The sequence below is a fragment of the Dasypus novemcinctus genome, chromosome 3 (genome assembly GCF_030445035.2).
Source record: "Dasypus novemcinctus isolate mDasNov1 chromosome 3, mDasNov1.1.hap2, whole genome shotgun sequence".
Taxonomy (NCBI): Eukaryota; Metazoa; Chordata; class Mammalia; order Cingulata; family Dasypodidae; genus Dasypus; species Dasypus novemcinctus.
In genome coordinates this window covers 30,907,842-30,923,793 of record NC_080675.1, presented here as the reverse complement: position 1 = coordinate 30,923,793, position 15,952 = coordinate 30,907,842, and the positions used below count along the sequence as shown (strand labels likewise).

Sequence of the window (15,952 nt, the reverse complement as noted above, 5' to 3'; positions counted from 1 at the left end):
GGAACACACAGCGAATGGACACAGAAAGCAGACAATGGGAGAAAATGGGAGAGAAATAATATAAATCTTTAAAAAAAAAGACGACCATACAGCACGTGGACAGAGCAGACAATGGCAGGGGTAAGGGGAGAGAAATAAAATAAATCTTAAAAAAAAAAAGTGATGGCAGGAAATGGATGTGGCTCAAGTGACTAGGCTTCCGCCTACCACATGGGAGGTCCCAGATTTGGTTCCCGGTGACTCCAGCAGAAGGTGAGTTGGTGCGGCGCGTAGGTGTGGTAAGCTGACACAACAAGATGAAGCAATGAAAGAGACACAAAGAGGAAAGACAATGAGAAACACAACAAACCAGGGAGCTGAGGTGGTTCAGGTTTGGTTTGGTTCCCGGTGCCTCCCCAAGAGCAGATGAGCAGACACAGAGAGAATGCAACAAATGGATAGAGAGAGCAGACAACAACCACAAAGAATGGGCGGGGCGGGGGGAAGTGGCAGAACAAATAAAATGAATCTTTTGAAAAAGTGATGGTGGTTTGGACTAAGATGGTTGTGATAGAGACAGTGAGAAGTGACTGAATTTATTTTGACCTTTGCTACAGGGCTGGATAAAAAATTTTGGGGGGAGAGGTGGGTCTTTTTTAAAATAATTTCAAATGTACAGGAAAATTGCAAAAATAGTACAGAAATAAAACACAGAATTCCAATGCAATGCCATACAGATACCCAGATTTACCAACTATTAGCACTTTGCTACATTTGGTATGTCATTTTTAATGGCTGCACAGTGACTGCATTCTATTATTGGGATATGCAATGTTTAGATTTATCTGTTCGCCTCCTGATGGACACTCAACACTATTTCCTTTTTTGTTGTTTAATAAACAATACTGTAATGAAGATGCTTGTAACTAACCATTTTATTCTTGTGCAAGAATCTCTCCCTAGAGTACTCACTGACAATCTCTGAACAAAACACAGAATTGAGATGCCCAAATTTTTGAACAGCCCTTTTTTGTTTTTAAATTCAAGTATTTCTTTTTCATTTCCTACCTAAAGTTTCTTTTTCCCTGACTACAGAATCCTAGAAAGTTAACATTTACAGTATACTTAGAGGTCTTTTAGTTCAGAGGTTCTTAATGCGCGAGGATGTTATGGTAGATAAACAGAATAAAGACCCTCTCTCTGATGTACTTTGGGGAAGCGAGGAGGGCTGGCAGGTACTGTCCAGGTGTCTCTGACTGACCACGATTTAGCCAATCTCGACCTGTTTACCTCAGCCAATCTTTATTTCCCACGTGAAGAAACTGAAACACATACCGCGTAATAATAGAGAACGAGAGCTAGGATTCTAACCAATTTTCAATGCAACCAGCAACATCTGACCATATCGGTTTCTTCCAACACTTGACAACATCAAGTATGACCACTATATTTTTCATTTCTGCTCATTTACTGGACCAAAAAAATGTACCTCACCATTGTTTTTCAGGATGATTTATTAAAGAGTTTCATCTGAGTTAGCAAAGAAAAGGACAGCTGTGATTTCTGTAGTCATGTCAGAGAGAAAAACAGGCTGATTTAATAACATGGTCTTCCTCTACTTTGCTCTCAGTTCTAAATTAGACACTACTGAAAGCTAAAGAATAGGATTTTCCTTACTGCTTCTGCTTTTATCACAACCACACAAGAAGGCTTTAAAGGAAAAGTTACTGAATTTTAGTTCTCCTCTCCCTTTTCAGCTTAAGAAAAGTCTTTCATTTCTCCTGTTAGAAACAATATGTAAGTTTCTAAAACTGCCTTAGAGCCATTTCAGTCCCAATAGGGCACAAAAGCTGGTATGATGGTTTTAACAGGCACTGTTCTGTGGGACTTCCCACACATCTTTTTTTTTTTTTAAAGATTTATTTATTTATTTAATTCCCCCCCTCCCCCGGTTGTCTATTCTCTGTGTCTATTTGCTGCATCTTGTTTCTTTGTCCGCTTCTGTTGTTGTCAGCGGCATGTGAAGTGTGGGCGGCGCCATTCCTGGGCAGGCTGCACTTTCTTTCGCGCTGGGCGGCTCTCCTTACGGGTGCACTCCTTGCGCGTGGGGCTCCCCTACGTGGGGGACACCCCTGCATGGCAAGGCACTCCTTGCGCGCATCAGCACTGCACGTGGGCCAGCTCCACAAGGGTCAAGGAGGCCCGGGGTTTGAACCGCGGACCTCCCATGTGGTAGACGGATGCCCTAACCACTGGGCCAAGTCCGTTTCCCCCCACATATCTTTTTTAATCCTCACAAATATTCAGTGAGCAAAGAACTATTACAAGGCACAGAAAGGTTAAGAAATGTTCTCAAGGTTACATGACAAAAAAAACACACACATGGGAAGTGGACTTGGCCCAGTGGTTAGGCGTCCGTCTACAACATGGGAGGTCCTCGGTTCAAACGCCCGGCCTCCTTGACCCGTGTGGAGCTGGCCCATGCGCAGTGCTGATGCGTGCAAGGAGTGCTGTGCCATGCAGGGGTGTCCCCGCGGAGGGGAGCCCCACGTGTAAGGAGTGCACCCCATAAGGAGAGCCGCCCAGTGAGAAAGGAAGTGCAGCCTGCCCAAGAATGGTGCCGCATACATGGAGAGCTGACACAACAAGGTGATGCAACAAAAAGAAACACAGATTCCGGTGCCGCTGACAACAGAAGTGGACAAAGAACATGCAGCAAATAGACATAGAGAACAGACAACTGGGGGTGGAGGGGGAGAAATAAAAGAAATCTTAAAAAAAAAAACAAAAACCACACACACACAAAACCAAAAAAAAAAAAAACAACAAACCCAAAAACCAAAAACCAAAAAAAAAACAACAACAAAAAAAGGTTACATGGTTAGTAGATGGCAGAGGTGTTATATTAACCCAGGGAGTTTGCTTCGGAACTAATGGTCTTTACAATCTAGCCCCAAACTACCTTTCCATATTCATCTCTTGCCAATCCCACCTGTGACTCCCAGGAACTATTTTCCACGATCTATCTCCAACCTAGCCACTTAGGTGACCATCTTCTGTATTCACATATCACATTAAAAAATCTCTATTTTGTCTGTGCTAAATTGTATTTAATATCTGTTTATATGTCTCTACTGAACGAAACTACAAATTCCCTGAGGGCAATCTTTGAATCCCTAAAACATAGCAGTGTCTGATATCTACTAGAAACGGAACAGATATGTTGAATAAACACGTTCTGTGTGCTACACTCATGGAAAAACTCACTATCTCAAATACCACATCTCTTCTCAGGTTACTTTCTTCATCAATATCTGCATTCTTGCTTTTCTGACTGGTAAACTCCTAATCATTTTTGTAGACCCAGTTTAAACGGACAAAGAAAAAATGAGGATAATGGACCCAACTGAAAAATAATTTTTTTCTTTGACATATCCACTCTGCTTGGGAGAATTAATTATTTCCTCCTCTGTGTTCCCAAGAGTATTTTTCTAAACACTTATCATAATACTTTCTGAGCTCCATTATAATTCAGCCTGTAGATACTGAGTTCCAGCTGCAGACCATGCACTTTTGAGAATAGAGGCAGTGTCATATTTATCTTTTATCACTAATGACTAGCATCATGCCTGGCACACAACTGACCCTCAACCAGTATTTATGGAATGAATGAATGTTGAAAGAACATTAAGATATAAACAACAGTTCTTTTCATGAGAAATAGCTGACCTATCATAAAACAGCTAATAGCATCACCTTTAGAAGAGCTTTCAATGTTACTTTTTTCCAGGATACCACATCTTCAAAGAAACCCACTTTGAGTAAGTAGAAAAAAGGACTGAAATGGAATGAAATGGGTCATCTGATGATTAATGAGGATGAACTTAATATCTCAGCTATAAGCAAATATTTAAAATCAATTTTAATTTAATATAACTGTCAAAGTAGCTGCCTAGATGTTTTCTGGGGAAATAATACAATTTTGCTGTATTTGCATGGAAACAAAGAAGGAAGGTAAACCAGTCACTTATACTGCATGATCTCAGCTGAATACTAACACTTCATTGTGACTGATAAGACTTACCTTAGGAACTCTTTGCTCTGCTCCCATAGATCACAGGTTTCTTCTTTAGTCATGTGCTTGTCCAGGTTACATACATTGGGTTTCTGGGAATATAACTTAAGGCACTGCTTCACCCAGTGCCACTGGTAACCTGGGAGGAAGGGGTTTGGGATAAAAATAAACCCTACACAAAAAAGGGTAGGAAAAAAAACAGGGGGAGGGGAGGGATATTCTTCATCAGTTATTTTGGTAACTTAAAATTGAAATCCTTATACTCACTATTGTTATTTATTCTCTACCTCCTTCTGACCATGCTTTAAATGAAAGAAAAACTAAGTTTTGATGAACATCAGTTATATACCACTATGAATATGGGTTTTTTTTTATTCTCCTCGAGGGAAATTAATACTCTATAAGGTTAACTATCAATTGCAATTTTAATTTTTAAAAAAATTATCCATGTGTTGTCCCAAAGCAAACTTTAAAATACACACTTCTAGAAATATCGCCTCAAATTTTTTCCAGGTATCATCATTTACTGAGTCATCCAAGATTTACTTGATTTACCTCGGGTAGAGAAGGCTAATTTCTGACTCTGAATTTAATTAAAACAGAATTGAAAGCCATCATTCAATGAAAAGACTGCTAGTTATTGATCTACTGTGTCTCAGTTTTACATCCAAGCTTCTGTATTTTCCTTTTTGATGTGGGGCTGGAACTCCTTTCTCCTTTGCCAGGAGGCTTCCTGTTAACTTGCATCTAAAGGGGACACTATTGAAGATTGGAGGACTGAATTTGGTTTGATTTATAGTTTTTTCAAATAGCCAGAATTAGCCTTAGAGGTTTGAATCCCAGCTGCATAAGGCCCCTCTTCCAAGCTACTAAAATTTAATAACCCCAAACTCTTCCATTAGCCCTCCCACCCCCCAGGCCTAGGTGTGGTAGCTGCTTCCTGCAGTTACTACCTCTGGGATATCCCTGTGTTTCCTTTTCAGGTTTTTAATATCTGGCCAGCAATTCTTTATATTAAATTATCTCAGGTAAAATTACTGCTGTGATTTCTGCCTCCTGACTGAATCCTGACTGATACACCAAGGAAGAAAGATGCATATCTTCTCAGCATAGTACGATGCAAATAACTACAGCATTGGGGAGAGACAACGTGTTGAGAAGCTCTTTGTGACCTGGAAAGTAATCTAACATAATTTTCCTCCTCTGCAAAAGAATAATAATATTTAATTGGAATTCTGTGCATGATAAGGATTCATTCAATTCATCAAACATTCACAAACACATACTGTGTATCAGGGTTTTTCTTAAGAATTACGAATAGGAGTGATGTAGCTCAAGCAACTGATCGCCTGCCTCCCACATGTAAGGCCCCAGATTTGGTTCCCAGTGCCTCCTAAAAAAGACAAACAAGCAACGAGCAGACAATGAGCAAATAACGAGCAGGCAGTGAACAAAAACAAAACAAACAAACAAAAAAACAAGCAGGACGCTTCTATGACTCAAGCAGTTGGGTGCCTGCCATCCACATGGGAGGTCCTTGGTTCAGTTCCCAGTGCCTCCTAAAGAAGAAACAGACAGACAATGAGCAAACAATACCCCCCAAAACAAAAACCCCCAAAAAATTAACAAAATAAAAAACCTGAGCAAACAGAGGGAGCTAATTCAGGGAGATAAAGAGATGAAAAACTCTGCCCTTGGTAAAGTACCTGGAAATAGGTCAGTAGAGACAAATAATTGTTTTAGAAGCCTGTCTATGCAAGGAAACAAAGACTGAGGAGTACTCATAGGACAACATAAGGGGATTTTATAGGTTTCAGAGATTGGAAAGACTTAAGCATGCTTATAGATTGTGGGGAAAGAGAAGCAGAGAGGAACTTGTTGCAAATAACAAGGAACAAAGCCAAGGTTTTGACAGCTGGGAGAGATAAAACAAGATAGGAGCAAAAGGGTGAAAGGGGAAACGGACTTTGGCCCAGTGGTTAGGGCGTCTGTCTACCACACGGGAGGTCCGCGGTTCAAGCCCCGGGCCTCCTTGACCCGTGTGGAGCTGGCCCATGCGCAGTGCTGATGCGCACAAGGAGTGCCCTGCTACACAGGGGTGTCCCCCGCGTAGGGGAGCCCCACGCACAAGGAGTGCACCCATAAGGAGAGCCGCCCAGCACGAAGGAGGGAGCAGCCTGCCGAGGAATGGCGCCGCCCACACTTCCCATGCCACTGACGACAACAGAAGCGGACAAAGAAACAAGACGCAGCAAAAAGACACAGAAAACAGACAACTGGGGGAGGGGAGGGGAATTAAATAAATAAAAATAAATCTTAAAAAAAAAAAAAAAAGGGTGAAAGGACTGGCTTTGAATTGAAGGAACTCTTCTTCCTCTAAGACTAGAGGATAGGAATGAGAACAATTTGATTCTGGAAGCTGAAGGCGCCCATTCCTGAAGGATTTAATTTTTCCAATCAGATAGATAGCAAGGGCATCTGTGTATGAAAGAGGAGGAACAGTTGAGGCAGGGTCCTGAGGAACAAGGAATCAATGAAATGATACAGAAGGCAATCATTATATAGTAGCACAGTAGCTTCTGTTTGCAAAGAGATCCTATAAATTGATGAACAGACTAAAGCCCAAGAATTCCTGACTTAAAGGCTAGCAATTGTTTGAAGGTCTTCAATTACTGGTTGAAATTAAGATCTAGTCTAAAGCAGGGTCACCAAACTTGTTCTATAAAGTACTACATAGTAAATATTTTAGGTTTTGAGGGCCATATGTTCTCTTTTGCACTCATTTCTGTCATTGTAGTGTGAAAGCAGCCATGGTCAATAAACAAACAAATAGGTGTGGCTGTATTCCAATAAAATTTTATTTTTCACAAAAACAGGTGGTAGGCTTGGCCCCTGGGCTGCAGTCTGCCAACTCCTGGTCTAGACTATTAACAATGACAGCACAAAATATGGAAATATCCTCAGGGACAATCACTGTGGAAAGCAGACAGTAAAGACCCTGGGGAGAGGAAAAAACAAAACAACCAAAAATATTTTGATTACTAAACTATTCTGCTTCTCTTCTCTTTGGCAAATAATTTAATCATAGAATAATGATAGTTTCCTAACAGATATTAACAATAAACTAATTTATTTTTAAGTCATTCAATACAATAGCAAAATATACAAAAATAACTGGTTACCTACCAAGTGTCAGTCACTGTGCTGGAAACCTTATGCTATTTCAGTCTTCAGTAACTCCGTGAGGTAGTTATTAATCCCATTTTAGAGATTAAAGAACAGAGGTTCAGAGAGGTAAAATGACTTCACTAATTCAGCCCTCTCCTGGTCCATCTTGAGAGTTCATGGCCATGGTACAAAGCAAAACCAATAAGTCACATGGGCAAAAAACAAGTCTCTGATCAATATCATTAACGGTCCACTATCAGAATTCCAAAGAGATTTTAAGTCATTTGTGGTTCAGCAGAAAGGAACTTGTGCTGACACAGCAGAAATATATAGAAAAGAACCGGAAGATTCCTCTATCATACTAAATCTTACTAAAAACAAAATTGTAAAGTCTAGACTGTTGCTGATATGGAAGAAAAAAATCTGGACTGCTTAGAGATGTTCACTGAGAGGACAGTATTATTAATAGTATATACTCCAAACAAACGAAATGACCACAGTTAGTTACCTGTTTGCACCAAGAAAACCCTATTCAGCCAAAGATTTTTAGCTCCCCCGCCCCCCTTTGAATAGACAGCTATTGGTGGATTCAATTACGTACGTAGAAGATTATACAGTACTGTGGCAAGAAGAGAACATGAAATAAAAAAGCTGAGCAATAAAGGTGTTTAAAGATGTGTAAAAGGGAAGCAGACTTGACCCAATGGATAGGGTGTCCGCCTACCACATGGGAGGTCCAAGGTTCAAACCCCAGGCCTCCTTGGCCTGTGCAGAGCTGGCCCACGCACAGTGCTGATGCACGCAAGGAGTGCCATACCATGCAGGGGTGTCCCCTGCATAGGGGAGCCCCACGTGCAAGGAGCGCACCCCGTAAGGAGAGCCGCCCAGTGTGAAAGAAAGCGCAGCTTGCCCAGGAATGGTGCTGCACACACGGAGAGCTGACACAACAAGATGACGCAACAGAAAGAAACACAGATTCCCGGTGCCGCTGATAGGGATAGAAGTGGTCACAGAAGAACACACAGCGAATGGACACAGAGAGCAGACGACTGGTGGGGGGGGGGGGAGAGGGAAGTGGGAAGGAGAGAGAAATAAATAAATAATAAATCTTAAAAAAAAAAAAAAAAAGACGTATAAAGGATCATAGAAATTAATCTCCCTGCTCACCTAGCTTAACCATTATGTACCCGATTGTTGTATATCCTCCAAAATATCCCCCAAAATAGTCATCCAGCCAAGGATTCCTGTTTGCAATTCATGTGTCAATAAATCTCAAAATTAATACGGAAGAGTAACAGGACTGCTAGCTATTTTGACAAATAAGGATGTTAAAAAAATACTAAGACAGCCTACCATCTGCTATCAACATTATTTCATAAAATAAATAATACTATAACACCACAAAAATACCAGTTTAAAGAATACTTCTGATCTAGTACAAGCTTGACTAGTGACAGTATATTTAATACCTCTTTTCAGACAACTGTTACATTATAAAATCTCCCTTTTATTGTGTTAAAATCTGCCTCCCTTTAATTTCCATGGGTTCTAACACCTAGAGCAACCCCAAATCAGTTTGTTTTTCTTGATAAGTTTCTTTAGCTTTACAACTAACATTGCTTGAGCACTTACTATGTGCTAAGCAGTTACATAAGCACTTTACATGTATACTCACACTTAATTCTCTTTTTTAAAAGATTTAATTTATTTATTTCTCTCCCCCCCCCCTCCCCAGTTGTCTGTTCTCTGTGTCTGTTTGCTGCGTCTTCTTTGTCCGCTTCTGTTGTTGTCAGCGGGAGGGGAATCTGTGTTTCTTTTTGTTGCGTCATCTTGTGTCAGCTCTCTGTGTGTGCGGCACCATTCCTGGGCAGGCTGCACTTTCTTTTGCACTGGGCGGCTCTCCTTATGGGGCGCACTCCTTGCACGTGGGGCTCCCCTACGCGGGGGACACCCTGGTGTGGCACGGCACTCCTTGTGTGCATCAGCACTACGTATGGGCCAGCTCCACACGGGCCAAAGAGGCCCGGGGTTTGAACTGCGGACCTCCCATGTGGTAGATGGATGCCCTAACCACTGGGCCAAATCCACCGCCACTTAATTCTCATAATAACCTTATGAGGTAAGTACTGTTTTTAAACGTTATTTATGAATGAAGAAATTGAGGCAAAGAGAGATTAAGAAACTTGATCAGTTCGTAGATTGCAGTCACAATTTGCACCCAGTATGCCTGGCATGAAAACCCATGTTTTTTTTTTTTTCAAAGATTTATTTATTTATTTATTTATTCCCCCCCCCCTCCCCCAGTTGTCTGTTCTCTGTGTCTATTTTGCTGCGTCTTGTTTCTTTGTCTGCTTCTGTTGTCGTCAGTGGCACGGAAAGTGTGGGCGGCGCCATTCCTGGGCAGGCTGCACTTTCTTTCGCGCTGGGCGGCTCTCCTTACGGGTGCACTCCTTGCGCGTGGGGCTCCCCTACGCGGGGGACACCCCTGCATGGTGCGGCACTCCTTGCATGCACAGGCCAGCTCCACACGGAGAGAACCCATGTCTTAACCATTAGCTCACACCGCTTCTCATCCCTCTTGTATATGACAATTTTGCAAATATTTAATGCTATCCTGTCTCTCTCCTACCACACCCCAAGTCTCCTCTTTCCCCAGGCTAAGTTCCTGGTTTCCAGACCCATTATTCTCCAACTCACTCTTCAAAGGACAGGTTATGGTATACCCAGATTCCTCCTGAATAAGTAGTACCCAAAAGTAAACACAATCCTCCTGATCAACTCGGTGTAAGAGGAGAATGTTATTGCCCATGTTTTGGACATCATACATTTATTAAATGTAGCTTACAACAGCAAGGAAGACAGAAGTTCTCTAAGGAGCTAATGAGGTATCAACCCAAATTATACAGCTTAAGTGTGAAATCCTAGAAAATCTCAAGAAGCAACCATGTTAATTTGGGAATTACTGAATCAAAATGGGTTACTAAGTTTGAACAATCTGTTAAGGCCAGAAGGGAGAGCAACAGAGAAACATGGATTTGAAAACAAAAGTTAGAGCTGAAAGTTAAAGGGCAGCTTTTAAAAATAAAACTTGCATAAAAGACTGCTGGTAATGTGTGCTTCTTCATTTATCCAATTGTGGGAAGCAATGCTTTCATATATAAAGGCCATTATTCAGTTTCCTTTTTGACTTCATGGTACAGAACTAAAGTGCACGATGCCCTTTATATTAAATATTATAGTTTTTATGCCTTGCCACATTAACCAGTATTTCAGTGGTTGTAATGTACTAAGAGCTGTAATATTAGCAGACCTGGCCCTTGTCCAAATATTCAAATCAGTACAACCCCCAAATTTTTTAGATTTCTCATGCTTTTAACCCCTATTTGAAATCATGTAACATTATGTCTTCAAGAAAGAAAGCTGATGACAGATTATCTAGTATTATTTGGCCAAATAAGGTGCTTGTTTTTTCTAATAGTTTGTTGGAATCTACAGTGGCTCCCTGATTCCAGAAAATAAGGTTAATAGCATCATCCTCTCTTCAATGTTGATTTCTCTAGCTATGAAAGTAAGCTACAAAACGCAATTATTTAGTCTATTATGACTTTTGACCTCATTAACTGCAATTCTTTTTTCAAATGTTCAGTCTTGATGATAGCAACAATTTTTAAGTTGTTATACTATTTGAGAATGTAGGGATTTTATGTCAGGAGTGGCAATTATTCTGTTATTTGAAGTTGTTCTTCTGCCAGAATAGGTGTTTCAAATTTTGGCAGGGAGTACAGAGTAAATGTCCTTCTTCTTGATTTGTACCTGGTATGCCACTTTCTGCCTTATAAGGCAGGCACTGCTGACATCTATTCAATCCTTTGGGAATGACAAGTCAATGTTAAATAAATCAAAACCTTAGACAAGGCAGAATTTTAGGATTGGTTTAGGAATGGTACTTTTATATGTGTTTAGTTTTCTTCTTTGCACATTTACTTGCTTACAGCTCCTTTTCCAAAACTAGACCAAGGATTCTTGAGTGACTTTGTTTTCTCTGAGGTAAGCTGCACTTACCGGGATAGCCTTCAAGTCCATAGGCTTGCCACTTGCTGACTGGCTGAAGTCCTGCTCTACGTGCATCATGCTCACTGACTGAGGACACACTTAGCTGAGATCTGAACACCTAGCAGAGAGGAAACAGAAGTCAGAGGGATAAAACTATTTTATAGATCAACCCTGGGAACCTCTAACCTCCAAAAACGTACCTGGTTTGGGGCAAAACTAGGAGCCAAAAGGCCAGGAACCTTATCTTAGCTCCACTGCTTCCTAGATATAAGGCATAAGGTGAGTTACTTAATCTAGCAGAGTCTCATTTTCCTCATCCATGTACTAAACACACAACAGGGAACTATATAAAATTAAGTTTTAAGGAGAAAACATTTGCTCTACAATTAACCAGCTATATTTTGGCTTTCAAGACTACCTTTTCCTATGCTACTGGAGCAGGCTAGTAAGATAGGAAACCAATAGATGGATCTGGAACCTAGCAGAAAGTCCATGTGGACATCAGTAACCCCAAGATGGCTGCTGGAAGACTCTCCCCAAGATTCGACCACTCAGAAGACTTCCTCTGGAAGCCAGCAGAAGCCCCAGATATTCCCCAAGGATTTTATCTTTGGGCCCTCCTTGGAGATTGATGTGGGAAATAAGCAATTAAAGTGGTGAACTCCTTCCCTGCCATTAGCACAGGAGTGGGATAATTAGTTTAAAAGGCTGTGCCGGGCCTGAGTTCACTCTCATGTGCTCTCTTGCTTCTGGATCTGGACTTCAGCTGCCTTCTCCCCCACTTGAATCATCATGCAAGTAATACCTGGGCATTTAAATAACCTCTCATGGGAAATATATTTTTTTAAATTTATTTTATTTTTAAATTTATTCCCCCCTTCCCCTTCTTGTCTGCTCTCTGTGTCCATTCGTGTGTGTTCTTCTGTGTCCACTTGCATTCTTGTCAGTGGCATGGGGAATGTGTCTCTTTTTGGTTGCACCAACTTGCTGTGTCAGCTCTCCATGTGTGCAGCACCACTCCTGGGCAGGCTGCGCTTTTTTTTTTTTTCCACGTAGGGCAGCTCTTCTTGCAGGGTGCACTCCTTGCGTATGGCAGCACTGGGCGTGGGCCAGCTCACCACATGGGTCAGGAGGCCCTGGGTACCAAACCCTGGCTCCTATATGGTAGGCGGATGGATGCTCCATCAGTTGAGCCACATCCACTTCCCTATAATGGGAAATTGTAGCCTGTAAATCTGCCTTCCTTATCACTTTTCAGCCCCTTCCTCTCTACCTGGGACCCCTGATCTTATTTTCTTCCAGTTCTCTTCTCCCCCACCTGAATAAATTACTGGCCTAACTCACCAGATGTGCTCTTGAAACTCATTTCTCCAGCATAGTCAAAGAACCTAAATGAAATCCAGTAACATTATCATAACTTCATGAAGTACTTATATATACAGTTGGTGTTTAGTCAATAGAGCTGTGAGGAACACCAGGTTGGGGGAGGGGTGAGAGAACAAAAACAGAATGCTCTAACCAGAGAGAAAAAGTTACAATAAAATGTTGGGAACCCTATTTTGTTCAAAGTACAATATTTGCCCTCTTTTAGATGAAACTTTAAACTGAAACTCAGAACTTTTGCCTTTGTGTACTACTTCGGAATGAGGTACTTCTGGGGAGCGGATATGGCTCAAGTACTTGAGTGCTAGCTTCCCACATGGGAGGTCCCAGGTTCAGTCCCCAGTGCCTCTTAAAAACAAAAACAAACAACAAGCAAACAAATGACAAAACCAACTCAGGGGAGCCAGATGTGGCTCAGTGGTTGAGTGCTGGCTTCTCACACACAAGGTCCTGGGTTCAATCTCTGGCCCTGGTACCTCAAAAAAGGAAAAAAAAGAAAAAAGAAAAACAAAACGAAATGAGGTATTGCATGGGCTGATGAAGTTTTCTTTACACATAAGAGTATCTTATAGATAGCTCATTAAATGGCTAAGAGACCCAATATGCAGTCATTACAGTAAGGATATTAAAAAACTTAGGGTTTGACTTGCCTTAGAAGATACAAATTTTCAAGGTTCTTCCAAACAAATATGATCTTTTATCTTACTAATTTCTCCAAGTGTGAATTCTAGACAAAAATACTAACAAGTAGATGGTGTACATATAACTTTCTCTATCCTACCACTTAGCTGTTACCTCTCAATCCCTCCTTCTCCCAATCATTGAGAACTGCTAATCTAATTCCATCTCTGTAAACTTACTTATATATTATATAAATGGACTAAAACAATATGTAGTACTTCAGTACTACTGTAATTTCAGATATTAACCTTTTGCTATTTTAGAATATAAAGCCATCTACATGACTTAATAATCATAATTTTTTGTTAATTCTTAACCCCAGTTACAATATTATATTTACTGAGTGCTTACTATATTTTAGGTACTGTGCCAGATACCCAATATGCCATTCTCAAATGGTTCACATTCTGAAAGTATGCTAATATATCTTAAAATATGGGTAAAGGAAGGTGAAGGAGGGTCTAAGGGACTCTCCTATAAGTAAAATATTGTTGATTAGCCAGCATAAAGCATGCTGGGATACTTGACATGACTGCTTTAATTAGAAATGTTTGCAGCTGGCACAGAAGTAAATGGCTCAGAAAGAAGTCAGTGAAAGGAGGTGACTTTTTCTTCCTCATTGTGTAGGTACATGTTAAGATCAATGTGTGTAGTGTTTGCCAAGTTTTTAATTATAGCGTTGCTAGGGCCTTTTTGCCAAACAGAACATTGTTTGGAATTGTACAAATACTATGACTTGGTACAATAAACTTGTCAGTAACATTTGCTCTGATCCCCTGAACCCCGGTCCACGTGATTTTTCATTTCTTCATGAGCTGCCGTTGACAAAATATATTAACCCTGGGGCGCAGACTTTCTGTATCTTATTTTAAGATAATTTTTAGCTCACCAATAAGGGTGCTGAGAGGTTGAGTTCTGGACAAATATGGTATTATTATTGCATTCCAATTTTATGGAGTGCTCTTACTAACCTTGGAAAGAACACCTCATTCAGACATCTGTGGACAACACCAAAGGCAAATCATTTATCATAAGTTTTGAAGGGATTACAAAGAATTTACAAAACACTACAGTTGTGGTTTCTTTCCCTTGACCCATTCTCTCTCAGTATTATGTTTCCTTTCCTAATTTCCATGGGGAAAGGAAAGATAGAAGTAGGAATGGTATTTGTATTCCATATAAAATCAGTTGTTTGCCATTTAGTTCAACTTGGAGGGGTGAAGAGGGTTTGGGGTGGTCCTTAGCTGGCTTGCTTCACTTGGCATGGCAAAATAGACTGACAAACCCAACTAGGCTAGGAAGGAAAAAAGTGTTTATTTGCTGGCAGGACACCGGTAATGTATAATCTCAAACCAGCCTCCCCCATCTGCAGAAATTCTAATATTTTATACCATCTGAGGGCTTATGAATAATTGGGGTGGAGCTGGACATAGGTTCTTTCACTAATAAACATAAAGGGGTTGAACATGGTGGGGTTGGTACCAAAACAGGGTTAGTTACAAAGTTACAATCATTACCAGAGATTAAGGTTCTGAAATAGTAGAGTACAGGTCATTCACAAAGTTTCCATATGGATATTAAACAGGAGGGTGGGGTGGTTACCATGACAATGGCAAGTATACACAAGGATAAGCCTAGTTCGGAAATACTATTACAATAGTAAGAATACAGAAGGGAGAGACTAAGTTTTGAATAACCATAAACAAGGGTGAGACTTGTTTAGAAGGACCATCATACTAGTAGCTCTAGGCTAAATCCTGCCAGTTTATCTCAGATATTAATTTATGGCTATTCTATAATTTACTGGAAGTGAAAAGGAACCTATATAATGATTTAGTAATGGTAATTTATTAATTCTTAACCCTCGGTTACACAAGTTCAGTACAATGCTTTGATGTTTAAGCTATACTGGGTCCTTCTAGTACTACAGGGTAATCTCAGAATCCTTCAATACCTCCTTTCTATAAGACCCAGAGAAGACAGGTACTAATTGTATGGACAACTGCTTGACAACGTTGGAACACTCTCAGTTCTGTGATTACTCGGGTAGTTGATATTTGCGAACTGCAGACCTAACATCTAAAGACGGTCTACCGAGTTTTGCACAAATCAATGTAGAAATGTAAACGGACACTTAGAAGGAATAAACACTAATTCCCAGGCATTCTTGACCGACACCGCCGGGAATGGCCGCGTGGAGAAACGGGAAGCCAGTTCTTCATAGCCAAAGTGGGAATGCTTCGGGAGCACCTAAACTCCGCGCGCAAGGGGGGAGGGGATCCCTCAACAAAAAATAGGTCTGGAGGCGATAACAGACAATAACTCTCAAATCTTCCAAGAGTGGAGGCAAGGCGAGGCGGTGGTGAGGCGTGCGCCACTCCTCTCTCCGTACCTTGTGGGCACCAGGAGCGGTGCCGCGGGTTGCGTGGGCTGCCGAGAAGTCGATGACTTCTCCCAGGTCCGCGGTCCCTGGGCGGCTCTGCCGATAGAAGCGAAATAGTTTCCTAAACGCGTCCTCCCCGGGCTCCGCCGCCAGCGTTACCACAGAGCCTACGGCCGCCGCCATTTTCCCCATTTCGCTGTCTGGCCACTTTGGCCCCGGAAGCAGACGCC

General features: G+C 41.2%; 1 protein-coding gene across 1 annotated transcript in view; it reads right to left on the bottom strand.

Annotated features, from left to right (window-relative positions):
• ALKBH1 (alkB homolog 1, histone H2A dioxygenase) overlaps positions 1-15,949 on the bottom strand; it is a 30,743-nt gene extending 14,794 nt beyond the window's left edge. Inside the window, exons 1-3 of the mRNA XM_004453535.5 lie at positions 15,732-15,949; positions 11,285-11,393; positions 4,064-4,226 (exon numbers count right to left, since the gene is read on the bottom strand). Coding sequence (XP_004453592.2) covers positions 4,064-4,226; positions 11,285-11,393; positions 15,732-15,914 — 455 coding nt within the window. The 5' untranslated portion in view covers positions 15,915-15,949. The remainder of the gene's footprint in view (positions 1-4,063; positions 4,227-11,284; positions 11,394-15,731) is intronic.
• Between the last annotated feature and the right edge of the window lie 3 nt (positions 15,950-15,952).